This window comes from Chelmon rostratus, chromosome 11 (genome assembly GCF_017976325.1).
Source record: "Chelmon rostratus isolate fCheRos1 chromosome 11, fCheRos1.pri, whole genome shotgun sequence".
In the NCBI taxonomy this organism is placed as follows: domain Eukaryota; kingdom Metazoa; phylum Chordata; class Actinopteri; order Chaetodontiformes; family Chaetodontidae; genus Chelmon; species Chelmon rostratus.
In genome coordinates, this window is record NC_055668.1 from 14,657,633 (window position 1) to 14,679,913 (window position 22,281).

At 42.3% G+C, this 22,281-nt stretch overlaps 4 protein-coding genes across 4 annotated transcripts in view; 2 read left to right on the forward strand and 2 right to left on the reverse strand.

The window, feature by feature from the left end:
• Positions 1–1,115: 1,115 nt before the first annotated feature.
• On the reverse strand, positions 1,116–4,301 carry trmt2b (tRNA methyltransferase 2 homolog B). Its single transcript, XM_041947048.1, has 2 exons — positions 3,337–4,301; positions 1,116–3,135 (listed from the first exon to the last, which is right to left on the reverse strand). The coding sequence occupies exons 1-2, from the start codon at positions 4,198–4,200 to the stop codon at positions 2,509–2,511; spliced, it is 1,491 nt and encodes a 496-aa protein (XP_041802982.1). The 5' UTR covers positions 4,201–4,301; the 3' UTR covers positions 1,116–2,508.
• Positions 4,302–4,445: 144 nt separating this feature from the next.
• Positions 4,446–8,732, forward strand: dnajb12a (DnaJ heat shock protein family (Hsp40) member B12a). Its single transcript, XM_041947049.1, has 9 exons — positions 4,446–4,579; positions 4,939–5,116; positions 5,453–5,598; positions 5,694–5,864; positions 6,244–6,323; positions 6,419–6,528; positions 6,603–6,775; positions 7,135–7,277; positions 8,094–8,732. Exons 1-8 carry the CDS (start codon positions 4,447–4,449, stop codon positions 7,254–7,256), a joined length of 1,113 nt encoding a protein of 370 aa, XP_041802983.1. The 5' UTR covers position 4,446; the 3' UTR covers positions 7,257–7,277; positions 8,094–8,732.
• A 964-nt stretch (positions 8,733–9,696) lies between these two features.
• On the reverse strand, positions 9,697–10,563 carry LOC121614322 (DNA damage-inducible transcript 4 protein-like). Its single transcript, XM_041948139.1, has 2 exons — positions 10,395–10,563; positions 9,697–10,202 (listed from the first exon to the last, which is right to left on the reverse strand). The coding sequence occupies exons 1-2, from the start codon at positions 10,561–10,563 to the stop codon at positions 9,697–9,699; spliced, it is 675 nt and encodes a 224-aa protein (XP_041804073.1).
• Positions 10,564–17,753: 7,190 nt separating this feature from the next.
• The window catches only part of spock2 (SPARC (osteonectin), cwcv and kazal like domains proteoglycan 2), a 28,373-nt gene continuing 23,845 nt past the window's right edge, over positions 17,754–22,281 (forward strand). Inside the window, exon 1 of the mRNA XM_041947912.1 lies at positions 17,754–17,942. Coding sequence (XP_041803846.1) covers positions 17,754–17,942 — 189 coding nt within the window. The remainder of the gene's footprint in view (positions 17,943–22,281) is intronic.

Consider the following 22,281-nt stretch of genomic DNA (forward strand, 5'->3'; position numbering starts at 1 on the left):
ACATTGAGTTTACTGTTATAAAAAGGAGTGAAGAAACCAGAAAATGTTCACATTTAAGATGCTGGAACAGTTGACAGCTAACTGTTGCAGCTCTAGCCACCACTACACTGGGAGATAGCCACTTTTGTTCTTAGCTTGCGGTCACTGATGTGATGAAGTTTATGCTAAGCTAGCTGAATGGTGAGCCTTCTAGACAGTTTGACCATTAACTCCAATGGGCGTGATATCATGTCATTGTTTTTAATTCAGTTTAATAAAGATAAAATCATTTGTGTAGTCAGTGGAACAGCAGTAGAGATGCTGTGTGGGTATAGCAAGCTAACTGAGTTACGCTTATGTGTCCTGTGCATCTACAGCATCAGCATACCAGGAGTCAGACAACACTTACAATTTGCATATGACATTGGCATCTGTTAAAATTCCCACTTAAATGTTTGATTCAAATGACTGCTTACCCAAGATGAGCACGCTCGCTTCCTGCTCTCCAGCCGCGCTTCACTGCACAAGAGGAAGCTACCAAAGGTGCACGCGATCCGGGCGCACGTGAGACGCAGGTGTAGAGGGAAGATGCGGAAGGTGAAACGGGTCCCCGGTTAAGACGAGGGGTATCTTCTTATAGCCTATTCCGAGGCCGTTTTAAACCAATTGGTGGATGGGGAAATTAATGCCACCTGCTCTGAATATCCCATTGGCTCTTTGCTCAACACCCTCCATTTTTCCCCGTTCTCATCTTATATATATAATCAATGATCTGATGAAACATGGCAAGAGGTTGTAAACACAGGTCAGCTCCTCTGATACCATGATGTCATGCAGTCATGACTGTCGCAGTCTCAAATGTAGCAATCAAGAGTTGCATTCATGACTGTGCCCTTTACCCCCACTGACATGTCACTCTTTTCCAAACGGCCATAAAAACACTTGCAGTTCAATGGCAATTTTATTGTTTTGCAAGATTCGCTTAAAAAATTAAAAGCAAGTCTGGTCTGTCGTGGCTGTCAACTTATGGTAGATGCAGTACATTTTCACAGTAGAAAATATTTTTTAAAGGGCAAAAAATAAGCAAAATAAGTGGGCGATGTGATTATATTAGATTTATTTTTTTCAAACTGCTTTTGGTGAATAAATAACATTGTGAACAGATTTTTTTCCTGTAAGGAGTCAAACATGAGACTGCTCATTACACCCTGGGAGTGTTGTGGGGGTACAAAAAAACCCCCAAAAAAATCATTTCCCAGTGTTTCTGCTAACACTAGCAACCCATGATTTTGTCCATGAGTATCACTATCCCATTATGTCACTCAAGAGATAAAGGAACATCCTATCAGCCAAGGCCGCATTGTCGCAATGTGTGAGCTCATGTAAACTGTGGTAAACTCTCAGGAATAAAACTTGACTCCTCATAGTGAACAATCATTGCGTTATGACCTTTAATGAACTGGAATGGATGGGATGTTTCCTAGCAGGATGGCTCCAAACAAGTTGTAATGGCACCATCTACTGCACAAACGTAGCTACTGCAGGGCAGACTAAGACATGCACTACTACTTGCAGCAAAGTGGGATCTTCATAGTTATGGTCAGACTGCATATAGAACCAAAAATTCCAGCAGCATCAAATCAACATCTCTTTGACATAGTCTCAACGATTTAAACATATGCTGTAAGGGCTCTTCTACTAGATTCCATTATACTGTCCCACACAAGTGCCTTCAATCATTCTTCTTAATTAGTCCACTGGTAGTTTGTCAATGCCGATTAGTCCATCACAGCAATATTTGCTGGTTCCGGCCTCTCTGATGTAGGTATTTGGCAGGTTTCTCTGTTTTATATGATTATGAAGTGAATGGGGCTGCAACTAACGATTATATTCATTTTCAATCTACAGACTAGTTTAACGATTAATTGTTCAGTCTATAAAATGTCAAATTCTAAAAAATGCCTATTAAAACTTACCAGAGGCCAAAGTGACATCTTCCGATTGCTTCTTTAGTCAACCAACAGTTCAAATTCCAAAGACTCTTCATTTACTATCACAAGTACAAAGAAATGCAGCAAATCCTTACATTTAAGAACCTGGAAACAGCAAACTGCTTGAAAAGTGACTGAAAGGATTAACTGATTATCAAGATAGACAATTCATTGTCTTTCAACGGACTAATCGATAATTTAACTAATCATTGCAGCCTGAAAATGTAATATCTTTGAGTATTGGGCCGGACCAAACAAGCAACTTGAAAATGTCTATTTTCTGACATTTTATACACCAAAGGATAAATCAAAAGAATTACCAAATTAATTGAATTACTTGTTGCAGCCCTTAAGAAAATAGTTGAAAACACCTGTGTGGGTGAACCATGAGTGCAAGATTATTACAGTAAGTACAGTAGGTGGTTAGAAACATTATCTGGCATACAGTATATCATACTCAGCTCTCAACAGCTTTCTAAAGTAACCAAAGTTATTGTAGCTGAAGGGTTTCAGCCCACCTCTGAACAAGAAGTACTTGCTACCTCTCAAAAAGCAGCACCAGTTCACAATGAGGAGTATGTGGGAACATATCCACAGGCACGGCTAGAGTTGGAGAAAATGCCTCTCCTGTGAGTTTCTTCTGTGGGTCAGGAGCACAACAAAGCTCCCTGAAGTTCCTCATAGCTTCTCCATCCGGTTTACAGGAAACATAGACCAGCTTTCGGACAGCAGGTTGGTTTCGTAAGGCTCGGACAACTCTGTGGTGCAGGCCAGCTCGAGCAGGGTTTATCACAGCTGCCACAACGCCTCCGCCTGTGGAGCTCAGCTGAGACATAAGGCCGGGAAGCACCACCTCCGCCTTCCCAGGGATAAACTCACAGTTCAGCACATTACTGAGAGCCGCGTTGTGTCTGGCATCCTCCACTGCCTGTTCTATGAGCTCTATACCAATAATTCTGTCCACTCTGGGAGATACAGTGATACCGATGGCACCTGTCCCACAGCACACGTCGAGGAGAGTACCGCCAACTTTAGCTCCTCCTCCCTGACATTCCTCCTGGTTTGGGACACACAGGTCTCTCACTGTGTCGTACAGCACCTCAGCAGCTGCCTGGTTCACCTGGAAAAAGGCATCAGCAGAGATGCGGAACTTAAAGCCCAGCAGCTGTGGATGAAAAAAACAACACAGGATGAAAAACATAATGTAAGCTTACATGGATTTTGTGCCACCTGCTCATCTCTGCCCATTGGTGTCTATCACTAATCTGTAACAGAAAGCCTGCATCACAAACAGCACGTGAAGTTTGACAGACATTAGCTGAGGATTCCAGATTTCCTGTAATTTTGCCATCACGGTGTATGTTACCTCTTCGTATATGTGTGGCTGACCATGCAGGAGCTGGTAGGGGGATTCCTCATGACTGCAGCGAGTCATGGTGGTCTCCTGAAAGAACAGCGAGTCCAGCTGACAGACTGATCCAGGTCCACGCGTAAAGTAATCCACCAGGTCAGCCTTATGGACCGCCACGTCTTCTGGGGTGAGCGTCTGTGGGTGAAAGTACACGATAGCCATAGTGTGGCCCTCTCTGTTGGTCCTCACTGTGACCTCTCTCCAGTGACCGCCAGTGTGAAACAGCAGGCAGGGCTCCAGGGAAGACCGGCGGATGAAGTCCTGGTAGCACCTGGCAACCAGTTTGTGCTTCTCCGGTATGTTGAGCAGGTGGTCTCCATTGATGCAGACAATGTTTCTCTCCCTGCCTGTGCCCATGTAAAATCCAACTGTTTTTGGATTTCCATCCACTCCTTTGTTGACAGAAAACGTAGACTTGTTGCGGTAGCCTTCCCTCACTGGCGATGGCAGAATAGGCAGAACAGGTATCCTGAGTTTACTTGTGACAGCTGATGAGGATTGAGATTGTAAATCACCTGAGAGGTACCCGCAGAGCTGAGACAGTATGCTTTCCTGGTGCTTTTGCTTGAGCTCAAGCTGCTCATCATAGCTGAGCCTCCACAGAGGGGTGACCACATCAGCCAGCCTCTCCTCCCAGGACATATCATCAGTCCCGGGAGGTTTCTTGTGACGTTTTCTCAACTGTTTCTTTGATGATGGTTTCCTCTGGTCAGCTTGAATAGCGTCAGTAGTTGAAAAAAACAGACAGGTTCGCCTCAAAGTACACAGAATCTTGCGTTTGGCAAAGACTGACCTGCTCCATGTAGCTGACAAAGACATTTTTACTTTCAGAGAAGTAGCTATAATGGCCGAGGTTGCTGTGGGTGTCAGCCTGTATCACGAAGATGCTAAATATATAAAACTAACACCAGTGACTTTAATTATCAGTGTTCCCAAGCGTACGTTCTTCCGACTGTTCATGCAAGCCGAAGGTTCAACTATTGTGACGTATTAATTACGAGACACGTAGCCTCCAACGACATCTCCGTGCGTCGCGGGGCAAGTAAACATTTCCGCTGTGTCGCGATGGACTCAAACAAGGACGAAGCGGAGCGGTGCATAAAAATAGCCCAAACTGCCATCAGCAACAATCAGCAGGACAAAGCCAGGAAGTTTCTGGAGAAAGCACAGCGCCTGTTTCCCACAGATCAGGCCAAAAGTACGTCGAGTAAACGTCTGTTTCAACAGGAATTTTATCTCAGATGGTGGGCCGTCGCTGTGAAGCCGAATCAGCTAACGTTAGCATAACTGTCTTAACGTTACACCAGCTGCTCCTACCAGGACCTGGTATTTGTAGTTTTTAAGCCCATCCACCCGCAATATCCGTAATGTATTTGGTGACTTAATGTCTTAAATTGGTGATTGCTTATTCACAGTTCGCATTTACATCATTGACGTCCTTGCTAGCAGCTACAGTGCTAACTATTAGCTTACTATGCTAGTGGCTTATCTAACTAATTCGGAAGCAGACACAGGTGGGTTCCTTGAACATTAAGGCACCACTTTCTTTCTCTTCAGATTTACTGGAGTCGTTAGCGCGGAATGGAAAGCCTCCAGATGAGAATGGCGGTCCTGTGAACGGAGACGGACCCACTATGAGGCACCGAGGCCACGGAGAGGAGGCTGATGTGTCCGCACAGGGGGCCACAGACTCAGCCAAACCATACACTGCAGAGCAACTGGAAGCTGTCAGAAAGTCAGTCAACATGTGGATCTGATCTTTTGTTTTAGAAATAACGTTACTACGCAGTACTACAAACGACACAGTAGCGGTGTACAAATGAAGGGACACATGTTTTGCTCAGTACCCTCTTATTAGTCAATAGTGTGACGGTATTTTTGTTATATTTCATAGCATATTCAACCTATTGTGGGGTGGGGGTTGTGGTCTCTGAGAAAATATCTGTACTGCCAGTGTGTGATGACCCCCCTTTTAAAATCAAACAAACTGCATTGACAAAAATACTATGAAACTGCAAGAATTGAATATAATGTTGTATGTTTTAATTGTTTTTGTATGCTTTGTTTTCAGGATTAAGAGCTGTAAAGATTATTACCAAATTCTCGGAGTTGAAAAGACTGCCTCTGAGGAGGATCTTAAAAAGGCTTACAGAAAACTGGCTCTGAAATTTCACCCAGATAAAAATCACGCACCTGGAGCCACAGAGGCATTTAAAGGTAATTTAAAAGTAATTTCCAGTACTGCTCTGTGGAGGACATGTAAATGTAGGCTTACCAAGATCAAATTTGTGTGGGTTTTTTGTGTTTTTCAGCTATTGGTAATGCCTACGCTGTGCTGAGTAACGCTGAGAAACGAAGGCAGTATGATCAGTATGGAGAGGAGAGATCACACCCAAGCAGACACAGACACCATCGTGATTTTGAAGCAGACATCTCACCTGAGGACCTCTTCAACATGTTCTTTGGTGGAGGCTTCCCATCAAGTACGTAGAGGTTGGGTCAATAAATGGCCAGGCAGGTTGTTGTTGTACATTGATATATTTTGGTTTTCATGTTTGGAGTAACATGCTCAGTAAACCATTTAATAGGTGAGATGTGAGGTTCAGGCTCAGATGAACTGTCTGATTGGCTGTTCAGCCTTGTAGGTGTGTAGTATTTGGAGTGAACAGGCCAAAATCATGTCTAACTAAATGACATGGATGGTTGAGAATGTAACTCTGCCCGCAAGCACAGTTCTCTCTGGTTGAACATGTGATAATCCATGCTGTAACTGAGGCCTTGATTTCACATGGCAAAGAGTTGCAGCGTGACTTAATGCCACATTATCTTTGTTTAATCTTTATTTTCTTCAATTCCTTTTAGGTAACGTACACGTTTACAGAAATGGGAGAATGCACTTTGCACATCACAATAGGCAAGAAAGACGAGAACAACAGAGAGATGTAAGTCTTGTCTGTGATACTTTAATTACTCTTGAATTTTATACCAGCTGATGTGCTGTATAATCTGCAATCAAATATTGTTCCTCTCTTTCCAGGGAGGTCTGGCTCTGTTTGTCCAGCTGATGCCCATCTTAATCCTCATCATTGTTTCCGCTCTCAGCCAGATGATGGTCACCCAGCCTCCCTACAGCCTTAGCTACCGCCCGTAAGTGGCCGCTCAGAGCACTTTCTTAAGTTGTGTGTCTTACTCTCAGTAATTATATCTTCTCTATACGTCAGGTCAGCGGGACATATTCACAAAAGGCATACATCAAACCTGAAGGTGCCTTTCTATGTGGGAGACCGTTTCAATGAAGAATATTCTGGGAATAACCTGAAGAATGTGGAGAGGAGTGTAGAGGAAGACTATATCTCCAACCTCAGAAACAACTGTTGGAAGGAGAAGCAGCAGAGTAAGTTTAAAGTAGGGCTGCACCAAACAGTCATTTAAACTTTTGAGTAATCTCTTATTTTCTCAATCTATCAGTTTAAAAAAGTGTCAGAAAATAGTGAAAATTGCACATAAGAATTTTACAAAGCCCAAGTTGACACATTTAAATTGCTTTTTTGTCCAACCAACAGTTCAAAACCCAAAACGATTTTCAGTTTGCTATCAAATATTCACATCTGTGAACACATATTCATTATATATTAACTACATATTCCAGCTGTAGTTTGCACTACTGCATCAAATGGTTTTCTTTGATTTTATATTAATAGAGTAGTTGATTGAGACCCAGCATACTGACGTATTGTGCTCTTGTGCTTTCAGAGGAAGGCTTACTATATCGTGCTCGTTACTTTGGGGATTCTGAGTTGTACCAAAGGGCACAAAGAATGGGGACTCCCAGCTGTTCCAGGCTATCTGAGATTCAGGTCATGTTGGATGGCTAGAAACCACTTGCACACATACGGGTAAGTTGCCACAAACAGAGTGACATTGCAGAATAATTGCAACTGTATCCAGTAAATGAGCTGCAAAGACTCCAGTGTTTTGTATGTTTTATCCCTCTATCTAACGATCACGCACACACCCACTCTTCAGTAAAGTTAACAGTCCTCCAAAGCATACCACGTTTTTGGATTGGTTCCCCACCTACCAGACTGCTGTCCTCATTCATTAGAATTAAAACTCTCGCCTCCAATATCTGATCCATTACAGCAAGCATTTTGTCACCTGTAACTTGTTGACGCATGTTAAGTTGCAAGCAGGGACTGGCATCTGATATTAAAGAGTCAGCTGTGTTGGCTCAGATGTCAGGGTTTCCCACAAGCAATTTACTACACCATCAAGAAGAGTTTTTAAAGCAGGTCCCGCTCGCAACTGCATTACCATGTTGTGACAGAACTTTGATCAATTAGAAGGCATCAATAAAGGCAACTGACAGGGCTGACAAGGGTCTTGCCTCTGCAAGCGGTTTTAATTCTAAAGTAAATAAAGACTTAAAGCAGCCTGGAACGTAGGAAATATATTTTAAAGAACACTGAATGATTTGATATATGGTGAACACTAATGTGGCTAAAACATGTAAAATTGTCAGTATGATCTTTTATTTTCTAGCTGCTCCACAGATGCTTCGCATTGCATAAGTGACAGTGAGAATAAATGATTTTTGTAGACTTCTGCATGTTGTTTTTTGGCTGTCTCTGCAAGGATAGGAATCCAATAAAAGTTCATCCTGTGTAGAGTGACGGCTGCATAACCATCAGTGATTCTTCTGTCTTTCCTAGGTTCGTCGGTACTTGAATCAAATGAGAAGAAATCGGTCGGAGCCCACTCAAATTGGAGCATATTTCTGCAGCAAACCAAGAGAATCAAAAATGCCTTACGTGCAGTGGGCAGCAGACCTCATCAGGGAACCTCTCTGCAACTCGGTGTAGATTGACTTCCTGTAGAACTGTGAGAAGCTTTGAGTCGACTGCTGACATTTTCTTACTCTAGTGTCTTCAGGACGGTGAGAGTCCGCTTGTCGTCATGGCGGAAAGTAAGAGCATAGTTGTCTATTTGAACGGTAAACAAAGCTGCTAAGATAAGCTTTCTCTGTCCCAGTCTTTTTGTTTTCCTTTTTAACATTTTGAGAAACCTCATGGCCTTCTCATAGACAGATGTCTGAGCCACCAACAAGGAAAGTGTGTAATTTTTATAGTTCCTACCAATGTAAATATTCATTTTACTTTTAACAGTGCAGGGTTTATTGGAGTTAATATCATTTACTATAATGTTATGTGGATTTGCTCGTAGCCTGTTGGATCATAACTATTGAAAATCGTTGCACAAATAAAAGTAAACCATATTTATTAAATTAACATGCTAAAATTATATGAAGGTTTCTTTGAATTAAATTTGTCTAATGGTTGACTGGTGCTTATTTTCTCTTAACAAGACTAAGTCTACATCCTTGTTTATGACTCTCTAAGTTGTCCTTGCTACATGCTACCATCAGCATGCTAATGCTAACATGCTCACAATGACAATGCTAGCATGGTAATATTTGCTAATAAGCACTAAACTCAGTGTACAGCTGTGGCTAAGGGGGTGTCATTAGTTTTGCAGATATTTGTTCAGAGACCAAAAAAATTGGTGCATTTTGACCTGATGATGCCATAAGATGAAAATTCCAAGTTATTATAACTCACTCCCAGTGTGACGTGAATGTCTTTACCAAATTTCATGGTAATCCAGCCAATAGTTTTTGAAACATTTCACCCATAACAAGTGTGAACCTGTTGGTGACACCAGAGGAAATGCTGAAAGATCACCAAAGTCATTGGGACTCATCATCTCCTCCCATATAGTAGTTGTTGAGGTACTTCAAAATTTATGTTATATTTCTGGACCAACAGACAGTTGTTGCTACACTGCTAGCATGGTTACAGACACACTCGCACTCTTATGTGCTTTCATGACAAGTCACTGATTGCTTATGAGTTAGAAGAAAACTCTCACCGCAAAGTCATAGAAAATAATTTATTGGTGTTCTTTAAGTTGTTGCAAATATATAGCACACACACGTTTCAGGTTATATTTGACTATCAAATACATAAGCCGTTCCCCTGAGGGTGGGACTTTACATTCATAGGAAAGACACTGACCCATGTTCAAACATGAGCCCTCTCTGTTGAGTCACCTGTAACCAGGTGAGTAGCTGCCATGAGACGTAAGTCGTTTCCGTGGAAACCTCGTTACACACAAAATACACCTACAAAGGCATTTATGTGTTGTTTCAGGGCCACCTGTCAGTGCCATTTGACGTGTTGGAGCCATAAGATATCGTCTTTAACCCACCAGCCTCCTTTCACAGTACATATAACTACCAGGGAAAGGGGTGCATGGTCAGCAGCACTCCTCAATCAGCAGCTCCCCTGAACAATACAGTTTTCTCTTGATAGCCCTGAAGCTTGTACTCAGCCTCAGAGTGTTTTGGAGCCCTGCAGACATCTGTGGTGACTTGCTACCCTTGAAGAGCTTCTGAACTTTTGGCCACAGTCCACTGGACTCGAGCCTCAGCACCAGGGTCACTTGAAAGGTCGGGACAAGGGAGGCGTCCACTGCTATCTGGTCCACAGTGCATAGGGGGCCCTGGTCCCCCCTGTCCACACACAGGTCAATGAGCGCTCCCCTGAGCCCGCAAGGCTCGCTGACAGCCAGATGGAGCAGTTCTTGGCTCATATTGTGCAGGAGAAAGTCCGGTATGATGAGTTTGGAGCAGCCCAGGGTGTGTGATGCTTCATTGAGGCTTTGTATTATAGTTGCCACAACCTCTGTAGCCAAGGTCTCCTCCAGGGGATAACAGAAGAAACTGCTGTCTGAGTCTGAGAGGGACATGTCTGCCACAGAGCCTAAAACAAAAGAACGCAGGTTAAAGTCTTGTTTGGGCCTGCAGGACCCAGTCTAAAAAAACAAAGGAGGGCACCAGCAATAGCCTCTGCCTTTCTAAAATCTTTTCTACGTTGTCAGTTCAGTACACAAAACAAAATATTTCTTAGTTACAGTGTGAATAGGCTCCTGAGACAAAAGGCTGCAAGACTCACCAGTTTCACTCCTGCTGCACTGATGATCTGCTGCGACCCTCTGATTGATCCCCTTCAGCTCAGTCAGCCTCTGCAGCAGATTGCCCCAGGACAGCCGCTTTGAACCCCTGTCCTCCGCTGGGGACGGAGGAAAGCTGCCGTCAAGAGAATGATTGCAAGAAAAAGACATTTTCACAAACAAACAAAAAAGATCCGATCGTTTAAAGAAGTGCAGTGGTATCTTCTAACAGTCGGGGCGCCCCCTCCTGAGCCAGACCAGCTGGAAAACACACTCTGCAACAATGGAACAAAGCGTTAAATAGCCAAGCCAGAACGCCCCGCCCCGCTGTATTTCTTAGCCAATGAGGTTTGAGCTCACGTTCCTCGCTCTCTACCCTGCCTGGTAACATTTTTGGCCCTTCACCCCACCCGACCCTGCGGCCCATCGACCCCCAACCAAACTTGTACACATGAGTTATATTGTTTTAAACTAATTTGATTGACAGACATAAAATCAAGGAGCCACACCGGCCGGCCAATGAGCGCCCGCAGCCGTAAAGCCATGAAACAATGAAGAGGACACGCCCCCTCAGATTGAGAAAGAAAAAAGAAATGATGAAAGAAATGTGGAAAAATTCATTGACGTGAACGGCAGCTCAAACTGACACGTATCGCACGTAGGCCGCGTGTTTTCTCTTTCAATGATCGGAAACGTGAGTGCTGACTAATGAATTTTGGAGTTTTTTTTTCTTTCTTTTTTGCATCAAAAAGTAGGATTCAGCTTTCGTGATGACAAAGCTGTTTAGGATCCTGACTAAAGACACCATGAATTACAGTGATGTTATGGACTATTGTAATTAAAGTACAGGTTATTATAGGATTCATTCAGAAATTTGGCCTTCGCGTGTTACCTGTTTCACACAATTACACATAATTGTGTTAATTGTGTGCTTTGGTTCATTTTTGTGTGTGAGAGTGGTGGTGGTAGTAGATCAAAGATCCTTTCGTGAATCTTTTGAAAAATCTGTTAAAATTGAGTTCCAGAGATTTCCAGAATCGGCCGTCCCGAACTTTTGCAACAGCTCTTCAGCCTCCTGACTCGAAACACGTATGCCTGCACACAGACCCTCCCCCACCTCTCATAAACAGTCCTCTCCTGCGTGGGATCGAAGTGATCAGCATCTTCAGTTGGTGTTTGCACGTGCCCGCAGCGGTTTTTACACTCGAAGGATATTTTAATTGGCTTCATAACAACTGAATTATCTCTTTGTGCTTCAGCTTTGTTAGAAATGAGACCGATTGTATGGAGTTCAGTGGAGGGCTGATCAAATGCAGGCAATAATAAAAATATTCCAAATTAACAAGGCTTGCAGCACACTAAAACTCAGCTCCAGTCCCACTGAGCAAAAAGTGTTTGACCATTCCTCAAGAAAAACAATATCCAATACTGGTAGAAACGCTCTAATTGTCTATGAAGCCTCTTAAAACGTGTTTAGACTGTAAAACTGGTTTATATAAATATGAGTTTATGGCATAGTGACTATATTAAGATGGATTTAGGCTTTTATTATTACTTATTGTTTTTACTCTGAAGCTACGGAGGACAAGCATGTCCTACATGATGTAATACGCCGCATAAGCAGATGATGGCGCCACTGTACTGCCTGCCGTGACAGACAATGAAGAAGCTTCAACCTGTGTGTTGTGCGTGTGCATGCCTGCATGTACAATGTTTATGCCTGAGTGCGCCTATTGTTTCGAGTGAATGTGCTTATGAACACACAGTCTTTGGCATGCATCAGTATTAGGCCGTGTGCACGTGCACGTGCACTGTGGTCGTCACGACTGTGTTTCTTCTGCTTCTTCAGTGTGTCACTGCAATCCACATCTGGATGATCCAGCACTTGATTGAGCCTAAGCCTCTGCGCTACGCTGTTTGGGGTACAACAGTGTTTGTGCCATGTCACTGAAAAAAAGGTAAAACGGAGAAGAGGAAATAAAGCGTGACAGGCGCTGTGTTTTACAATTCAAACAGGCCTGAGAGAGCTGTTAGGCTGGCCAGCCTCAGGCTATGTAATTCATGTATAATAAATCTACGACCAAATGGATTGTTAAGGATGGATTTTTTTTATTTTCTGGAACAATTTGCTTTAATCTGAGGTGCAACGGAGTGAATCACAAAGAAAAAAGCAATTTTACATTGCAAGGAACTTTTTTTCAGTCAGTGTGAAAATATCCAGAGCAATTATGAGGCACTTAGATGGAAACACAATGTACTTACACCTGAATTAGCTCAGATACAACCTCCTTCTCCAGACACTTTTGAATATGCTCATGTTGCTAATTAATTCAGGAAGGGGTAAAAGGGTCCCTGGGTTGTGTTTGCCAGGCTGTAACTATAGCAACAGCATGCTGTTGTGAGAGGGGTCTATCTCACCGAGACAGCTGAAATGTTTTGTTGGAGCTGTAGTGTAACAATCTCAGTTGCCTCTGGTTTTTATCATTGTTGGTGACATGAAAAGTGGGGCGGCGTCAGCCAATCAGACAGCACCATTCCAACAGGAGTAGAAATTAAGTGTCATTCCATATCTGTGGTAAATATCCCAGCATGTAGCCTCTCAGTCCTGTCATCAGAGCCCCGTCTTTATCTGGACCCTGTAGCTCTGAGTGCAGGACTCGTGTTCATGTGGTTGCTTCGCCTGAAGTTGGAGCTGGGACAGCGTTCCATTTAGGTCTTGATTTATTGCTGGAGGAAGCAGAAACAGACCTGCACTCTCAAGGGGGGCGCAGGAGAAACTGTTTGGCAAATTCTGCTGAGAGGCACTGTTCTTTATCAGCATTAATGCTTCACACACCAATTTCAAAGACCCCTTTTTTGAAAATATAACTGCCGCTTCCTGAAGCGTTAGTCTCTTCATTTTTGGCTGACCTCGAATTAGAAATATTGTCTGTGGGTTTCTTTTGGTCAGGGTACATTAAGGTAAGTAGACAATCACATGAAAAGCACAACTTTTGTTATATAAGCTAAGCTTAAAACAACTGAAATAGCCTTTTGATACAAGTCTACTTTTTAAAATGTTTCCAAAGAAAACCAAACACCTCTTTCACTTTGTAAAAAAGCTCAATTTCAGTGCATTATATTCAACTGATTACATGAAACTGTTAAGTACGACATTAGCATTTAAGACCATATATCATTTGTTTGACTTGATTCAAAGAAGGTTAGCAGGAACTGCAGTAAAACATACAAAAACAACACGGTAGACAAGCTATAAAATAACGCTTAGTGCATGTACAGTGCACAAAATCACTATATATTTATACTTAATGTCTGGTGATTTGATGCACTGCTATCAACCCTTTTTATGTCTCATACCCTGTTTTGTCTTCTAATGATTTTCATGCATGCACTGTACTTTACTGTACTTCTATTTAAATCTTTCTTTTATTCTCAGTCTCCGTCATCAGTGGCAGGACATGACAACTGAATGCAAATGTATTTCCTTTTAGAAGTGGTGTTATTGTTTCCCTTCACTGCCTATCGACTTGACATAAAACACCCAAAGGAACTGGATTATTTGTAGTTTCCAGTTAGAATTTGCTGTACGTTTGAATGAGCCTTATTATATATATTGATTGGATGTCATTAGGCTCAGAGGCTGCACTGCTAAGTGATAGGAGCAGGAGGAAGAAAGTCAATGCACATCATGATGAACTGTGATCACATGACATCAGACAGAGAAAAATATCCTGATCATTATTCATAAGTACTGTTACCGTGACTTGTCCCTGAGCAAAGCTATCTCTCATTTTAGAACCACGTGCATTATTTAGCAATGCTGCCAATGTTTTGCTTTTTGTATTTGGTTTTGAATAAAACAAGACTTGCATGGCTCTTCTCACTGCTCTTTGAATCTTCAAGTACCCTGGATATCATCTATGTTTACATATTTTGTGGCTCTAGTGTGGCTCTGTCCAACAAACACCTCAAAAGCTAACTAAGAGCCGATAAGCATATTTCCTCAAAGATTTTACTGTAATGCTGTCAATTCAAACTGAAATTACATTACTTTACTAATATCTTTATCTAAGGGGGAAAATGCATAGAAAAATGAAAGGGACACAATTTGAAAGCCAATTAAGTAATGACCTTACACAGGTGGCAAAATTGACCCGGCCCCTGTAAGATTACCTGAGGTTTTTGTGAAAATATGACTAAAACCTTTAAAATGTACAAGTAAATTAAAATGCAATAGCTACATAATGTATCTCAGTAGCCCCTTTGCAGGTCCATAAAGAGGCTGAGAAAGGCCCATGGCTACCAGGCATTATGTCATGTCTATAGGCATGCAAGGTGCCCGTTAATGACAGTAGCCGACATGTTTTGTTAATGAGCATCATCTGATCTTTACATTTCTCTGCCTCGCAGCCATTCAGGCCATCACAATTAGATTCCCTCCCATTTCTTCACAAAGCATCAGACATGGGTAAACCACGTTCATATGACTGACAGGGGAGTATTTTCCCCAGCTTTCATAAGGAGATTACCTGAAACCCCCTATGGCTCTGTGACTCTAGGATTACTCAGCCATTTTCTCCTTAACTGCCTCCAATAAATGAGATGAACATTGTTGGCCTGCCACATTCTGCCCTCCTCCCTCTGGATCCAGGCTCTGTGACTGTCACACCACATCTGTGTGTGGGTTCACGACCGGGCCTGTGCCTGAGTCCCTGTGCAGCAGCCTCAAGGTTTTCATCTAATATGTGCCTTAAAGGATGCATCATGTTAATCACACTGCCAGTTTGCTTCATTTGACTCGCTGCTCTTAGTTTGATTAATGTCACTGAAAATGCAGTAGGCTTACTGCAGCAGCTGCAGAGCACTGTGTTCAAATGCATTATTGTTTTACACATGCATTAGTTTATAGCAGGGAGTAAGAACTGAGGAGTCTAGTCCAAACCAGCTGCATTATGCAGATTTTCTTGTTTTGCACACATAAATAATTTTACCAACCTGAGTGCATAGCTGTCTTGTAAAAATCAGTGCACTTGCTATATGTATCACATATATTTGGATTAGGACATGCTTTGTTGCTTTCAGACACTGATTTCATCACATCCCAATGTCTGCATTGTGTTCAATCAAACAACTTCCCCTCTCTTTGTCTCCGCTCGTAAACTTGATTGCGTTCAGCTGAGAGATTAGATGGCGCCCTGTCTCGTGCCTGCCTTTATTGAGAGGGCCTCGAAGACACTCTTTTCAGGAAGAAATAAAGATGGCATCAGTTAATCCAGCATTTCAATTACAAGCTGTCACTCAGTGTGTCTCTCTGGGGACTGGCTGAGACTGCAGCGGGGAGCGATACAGCAGGCAGGGCAGATACAAGCTTCCCAGTAATGTATCAGAAAACACTGCCATTATCTGCGGGCCATCTGAACACAGCAAACCAGAGATCAACAGCACACTAAACCAGAACCTGCCTTTTTGTGCTGTCTCCTAATCGATTCAGGTAACGTTTGTGAGGCAGAGCAGCAGCATAGACCTCACCTTTCAGCTTTATCAAGTCTACTATCCAGTTTTAGCCAGGTATGTTTCACTGTTAGAGTAAGAGCAAGTTATTCTCTTTTTACACAGGGGTGGACATGCTGTAATTAAAAGTAACACCTCTATACCAAATACAAATCTTATCTTATCTTATCTTAAATATTCAGTTTCTGTTAAGATTGTGTCAGTGAGGTGCTGATTCAGCAAATGAAAATAAGCCTTTTCCACTGCATGTGCTGGCAGGATTAGCACATGTGTCATGAATAACATTAATTATGGCTGCGTTGCATTTAGGTGTTCCAGTTCCTGGGCCCTGATATTAATGCTGGCCCGCTGTCATGGCTTACTGGGACACTTAAATGGAACAGAGCCATCGTTAATGTTATTAGCAACAGCTTTGCTTTCTCCTGCTGTAACAGATCTAAAATGTCTGCTGTGTGGAAAAGGCCTGTCTCAAAAGCCATACAGCAAATGAAATCTGGATTTTCAACTGGTCTGTAATTATCAAGAGAGTCAGGGTCCGTTAGGACAGCAAAGCACCAGCTTCCAGCTCCTTAAATGATGCTACAATTTATATCATGAAGCTGCTTGTCCATGAAGCCACAAGGTGAAGTTTCTAAAATTTTGATTTGTGTTTGCTAAAATAGATATGTGGTATTGTCCCATTATCACGTTAGAGTGAGGCAGCGTGTCCTGAAGTAAATTTGGGCAATTTTAATGCAGCTAAACTTTCATAATTGCATAAGTTTACACTACAAAGCTTGAATTTTTTTAGAAATCCGACTGAACCTGTCACTGTGAATGACCAATGAATCATATAATCAGTATATAAATAAATGAATACAAATTGTGTTTGATATCTGCAGACAATTTTACAATAAAGATTCAAATTAGTTTTTGCTGATTCTGCATATTTTGATTAACATGAAATCATCACATTGCACTGGATGAATCCTGATCAGCCACGTCAACAGATCCGTCAGGGCGAACTCCATCCATCCACTGATGAAGGCCGTGTGATGTGGTCGAAGGCTCCGGAAAAAGTAGTGAGTGGATCTTGAGTTGGTCTTCCTTTGTCAGACATTGTTATCTTAGACGGATGATGCACAGCATGAAGAATATAACAATATATAACTATAATACAGAGGTAATGTGGATTATTAGTTGAGTATGTGTGGCATTCACGATAACATCAGATTAGATCTGAAATTACAGAGAAAACATGATCATTGATTGATCGCTTAAGTACATTTTAAAGAAAAAATAACAAACTCCAGCTTTTCATTTGCTTTGTCATATGTGATACTTAACAAAAATATATATCTATATTTTTAAACAAATTCGATGGCATCACCTTGGACGAAAGAAACTGGCATTTTCACAATTTTCTGACAATTAATAAAGCAAATCATTCACCAATTACTAGAGAAAATAATCCGCCAGATTGCTAGTAAACGGAAATAATGCTTCGTTGCAGCCCTGATTCCGACTGCCCCACATCGCTGTCCCACCTGAACGCGTCACGTGGCGTTCGAGGGTGCAGCATGTAAACACCAACTTTAATTAACGTCAAAATGCAAATAAGTGTGTGACGTATCCGTATAAACATACGGAGCAGTGTCACACGGCGCCAGGACTCACCCTGAATACTACCATTAAATAGGGCTTCTCTCCTCCTCTACCTCTCCCTACCTCCCTCTCTCTCCGCCAGCAGCAGAAGGAGCATCCTATAGGCTAATCAGTCGGTAGTTTCACTCCAGCCTCAGCATCCTCCCCCTCCCAGAAGAGGCGAGCCGACAGCCGGTGCGTGCGACGTGTTGTTTTTGTCCGCTACCATGGTGGAAATTACGGATATCGTGTGCCTTCTCGTGCCGCTGGTGATGCTCGCGGGCTCTACCTTCCAGACCGACGTGAGGAGTGTCAAAGAGGCGGAAAAAGCGGGGAATTTCATGGAGGACGAGCAGTGGCTGTCCACCATTTCACAGTACAGCCGCAAGATCAAGCACTGGAATCGCTTCAGAGACGTAAGTGCGCCGTGCGGATCGGGAGATGAGCGGTAATGCGGTATCGGATGCGCTGATGGGGAAGCACGCACGGCCATTTAGGAGCAGTGATAATAGTTATCGGAGACTTTCCTCGCCTGATAATACACACAAACTTGGTGGTGCTGCTGGAACACAGCCCTCACAGGAGAAACACACACATACTCACATATGCATGTACTTACTTCCGTAAAAACATTCAAGAAGAATCTCTGTAAAGTCTATATTTGGGAAAGAAATAGCATATATTTAGGGACTATATAGTGGAAATAGAAAATAGTCTCTATGGCAGATTGTGTTTACAGTATGCCCTATTTTGAATGAATGTCATCTTCTTGTAGCCTACGCAATTAGCCAGATTTTGTTTTTGCTTTTTGTTTTTTGTTTAAATACTCGATTTTATATTACATGTGAATGTGATAGTTTGGGACTGGGTGTTTTACTTTTCTGGCGTCCTCCTTAAAATTCAGGGATGTCTGAACTGATATTTGAGTTTCAATAAGAGGAAACAAAGCTTTGCCAGGAATGCTTTTGGCAGAATAAAACTACAGTGGCAAACACAAACCACATATACTCAACTCCTCTTCCCACTTTTATTGCATCGGCCCTCGGTTGATTATACGCAACGAATGTTTTAGTCCCTCTTGCACAGCAGGAGCTGCATAGACCTCTTCCATCATACTGCCCTTAATATGGGTTACCTCAGAACTGTTTCCAGACGTGTCCCAGGAGCTTTCACAAACAAGAGAATTAAGCAATTAGAGCAGAGCGGCTGTGATTGATTGATGTGCGTATTCACCCACTGAACAGACTGAACTGGGTTGCAGGGATTGATTAAAGCCTGCAGGGTATGCACAGTGATATATGGCCGTGTCTGTAAATGTATGGACGTAGTTTTGCCTCCAGCACTGTGAGATGATTACTAATGATCCCAACAGGATTTGGACAATAGTGCAGTTGGATTATGTTCCATATAACTCCTGTTAATTGGGTTTTAATTGATCCAGGGTGGTTACAGCACGTGATAGTAGGTATCATTATTGTATTTGAAATGTGAGCAGCTGGCCTCAGCTTGAGCACCCGTATGAGAACAATGCCAGTCTTCTCCGGAGAAGCCGTTCTAAATGGTAACCATCCTAGAGAGGCTGTGGTGTCATTTCTGATCTGCATTCAAAGGAAGCCTTAAATCACAGCTCCCTGAAGAAGAGGTGAAAATTGGCAGCCGTCCCTGCTGGTATCAGATTACTTTGACTGTGATTACTTAAAGAGAATGTCCTCTGGAACTGTACGCAGGGAGGTAATGAAATTGTGGGCATGGAAAAATCAAGTCAGAATTATTGTGGGATTATAACTCAACTGGATGCTGGTCTATGTTTACACATCTATGATCCAAAATGTTAGTCAGAGCAGCAACTCCTCTGAATTCAGCAAATTGTTATTGCCTGTGCAAAAAAAAAAAAAAAAAAACAGGAAAAAAAAGCCTTCATTCCTTCCAAGAGTGAAAAAAACAGGAACAGAGGAACATCTTAAAGATGTAAACGGTTGGGGGGAAACGTGGGATCATCTTCTACACATTGCTTAAGGGGTTGCCATCCAATATGAAGATGTCACTTGCTCTGCTTTCCCTTTTTTCCTCAATTTAACATCAAAGCTGCTGTGCAACACAAACAGCCCCTGCAGTTCCACACTGCATCTCTTTCATGATCATTATTCCCAGAGGTGATTGTTTTAATGTGGGAGTGTGTACGTGCACTTGTGAGCGCGGAAGCGTGATTTTTGTCAGGGCTGTTGCGTTTGTGTTTTGGTGGGTTTGCGTTAAAGGGCAGGGGTGGTGGTGGTGGTAGTGGTGTCTCTGGTGATGATGATAATGACAGGAGAAACATCAGAGAGGAAACCACTGAACCTCCCCTGGGGGAATCGCCAATAGAAACCGCTTTGATTTCAGCTTGCTGCCGTAGCAACAGCGGTCTCTGTGTTATGGTGTTGAAACGGAACATGTATCACTGAGGGTTGGATGACTCTATCCCCATCACCAGTCCTGCTTCAGGGTGGAGGAATAAGCGGAAGCACGCTGTATTAGGATTTTTTCACATCTTTCAAACTTCTTCCACAGAGACATCATTTGTGCAACCAGCTAGTATTTTCTTCATGTTTCTTAATGAGAGCTGCTGAATATTGATCACCGGTATAATGAACATTTAATTGGTGTTGCTTCATGTTGGTCTTTGAGCTAAAAAAAAATCTGAACCAGAAGATTAGCAGTTAAGTCTCTGGGAATTCTTTGGTTGATGTATAAAGGACTGCCAATGACACAGTTACTGTATAGGTATTCAGATTGCACAAATTGATGTTGACTTGCACAGTCCTCGGAGAGCTGAATGTTGAATATTAATCCAGCGCTGGAAAGCAATAATCAAAGCTGCACAACATGAAAGATGAGCTCTTTCATTCTCCTTTTCGCATGTGCACAAACACGCACACGGATGCACACAAACGCTCACGCACAGAAGCACACACAATGCATAGGCTGCGGAAGGCACACTGTAAATATTTCATATTTATTATTCTCTTACAAAGTGTAAAAGCAGAATCAGGATAAGAGGCTCTTTCACTTCCAATAAAAATAGCACCCACACTTCAATTTATTTCACAGAAAGACAAGGAGATTAGATTTAACAGTTAGAGTCAACAAATAATAGAATGGGATACCTTCAATCCTTTAATCTGACAGGTGCACTCAACATTTCATTCCCCTAATGCACCAAATCCAGGAATAAAAAAAAAGAAAAAACATGGAAACAGGGAAGGCAGTCATGGTAACTGAATGCAGAGCTATTATTTTAACCCAAAGACTCACCTCCCTGGTGTTACTTGGCCAATTCCTGTGCGGCATTAGTCACTTTTAGTTCACATTAAAATGGCATGCAGTTGTTTAAGAACCGATTTATTTTGCACTGCTGTTAATTCATCATTCGTGTATGTCTTTCTAGAGAAGGTGACCAACTGCAAAGTTCTTATTGATAACGAACCTTCAACGTTGAGTTCAATATAGACAGCTTTGTAATGCATGAATAAAAGGAGGAGACGTACAGTAGCTAAAAAAAACTCCAAGAATGATAATAAAACTAATTCTTGTTGTTCGTCACGCGGCCATTTTTTAACAACAGAGGATGAATGGAATTTGTTCGCCACACAGAAATTCAAAGACTCAATTATAGGAACAATTGGATGTCAACTGGGATCTTTCCACCAGTTGATGCACTGTCTGTTTTCATTTTATTATGAAATTAAATGGCTGGAGACTTTTGCATTTTGTGCATAGCGGATCCAATTTGGTGGGTCTACTAAAGGCAAACCAACAGTAAATTCAATTTTTTGCTCAACTTCCCTTGTAAAAATGATACTGTCCATGAAATTGGCAAGCCATGAAATTGGTCTGATGTTTTATTCCTGGTGATTGAAGATAAACGCAGATATGTGCCTAAAAATGGATGGTGATTAGGACACAGCGATGCAAGTTCACCCAGGAGGAGGCTGTTTATTGTCAGCATCCATCACGCACGCCAGTATGTACATGAAAGAACTGAAAATGATTTTTGTTTAATAGTTTTCTCAGTCTGTGCCCTCTAAATCCTTATCTCCAAAATGCACGCCTCTACAATCAGCCAGCTCTGGACCACACAGTACCAATCTTTCTCGCACCTGTTATCCATTCACTCGTTTTTAAGGAACAGAAAACACTCGGCGCTTGTCAATGCCAGTGGATTAAATATGCAGAATGGAGCAAGCACTTGCGGCAGCTTCTGGCAATGTGGCAAGAACATTTGACAGAAGGTTTACTTTAGCTACTTATACTGGCCTGTTTGATTTTAGCCTCTCCTGCTCTTTAACTGGCCTCAGTCCAGCACAATGTTAACACTTTGCGATTGCCCGTCAGTGCTCCTTTTTATCATTTCACCCAAGTGCACGAAACATAATTGTGCATAATGGCATCTGTAACACTTGAGCCAAATACTCCATTAAAGACTATCTGGATGAACAGTAAATTATCATCACTGTAGCCCTGTGTTGAGTCTGGCCTTCCTATCACACAGCCCCTCAACTACCCCATGCTTTCTGATGTTAGAATAGACTGTTAGTGATGCGTTAATGCTATGAATGATGATAACAGCTTATCAGAAATCCATTAGTCTATCTGGTCATGCTTTGTGTGCTCTGGCATGAGTCGTTCTTATCGTAGTCCAGATTCTCCATGACTCTGCAAACGTCCAGAGCTCAGCTGGCAATGGAGTGCACCTCGATCACCGCCGACAGTTTTGGA

Excerpts from the sequence above, each read along its gene's own strand:
- trmt2b (XM_041947048.1), bottom strand. The coding sequence starts at position 4,200 with ATGTCTTTGTCAGCTACATGGAGCAGGTCAGTCTTTGCCAAACGCAAG. Across the intron at positions 3,136-3,336 it reads AGCCACACATATACGAAGAG|CTGCTGGGCTTTAAGTTCCG; the intron begins GTAACATACACC and ends TTTCATCCACAG.
- dnajb12a (XM_041947049.1), top strand. The coding sequence starts at position 4,447 with ATGGACTCAAACAAGGACGAAGCGGAGCGGTGCATAAAAATAGCCCAA. Across the intron at positions 5,117-5,452 it reads CAACTGGAAGCTGTCAGAAA|GATTAAGAGCTGTAAAGATT; the intron begins GTCAGTCAACAT and ends CTTTGTTTTCAG. Across the intron at positions 5,599-5,693 it reads AGCCACAGAGGCATTTAAAG|CTATTGGTAATGCCTACGCT; the intron begins GTAATTTAAAAG and ends TGTGTTTTTCAG.
- LOC121614322 (XM_041948139.1), bottom strand. The coding sequence starts at position 10,563 with ATGTCTTTTTCTTGCAATCATTCTCTTGACGGCAGCTTTCCTCCGTCC. Across the intron at positions 10,203-10,394 it reads GTGCAGCAGGAGTGAAACTG|GCTCTGTGGCAGACATGTCC; the intron begins GTGAGTCTTGCA and ends CTTTTGTTTTAG.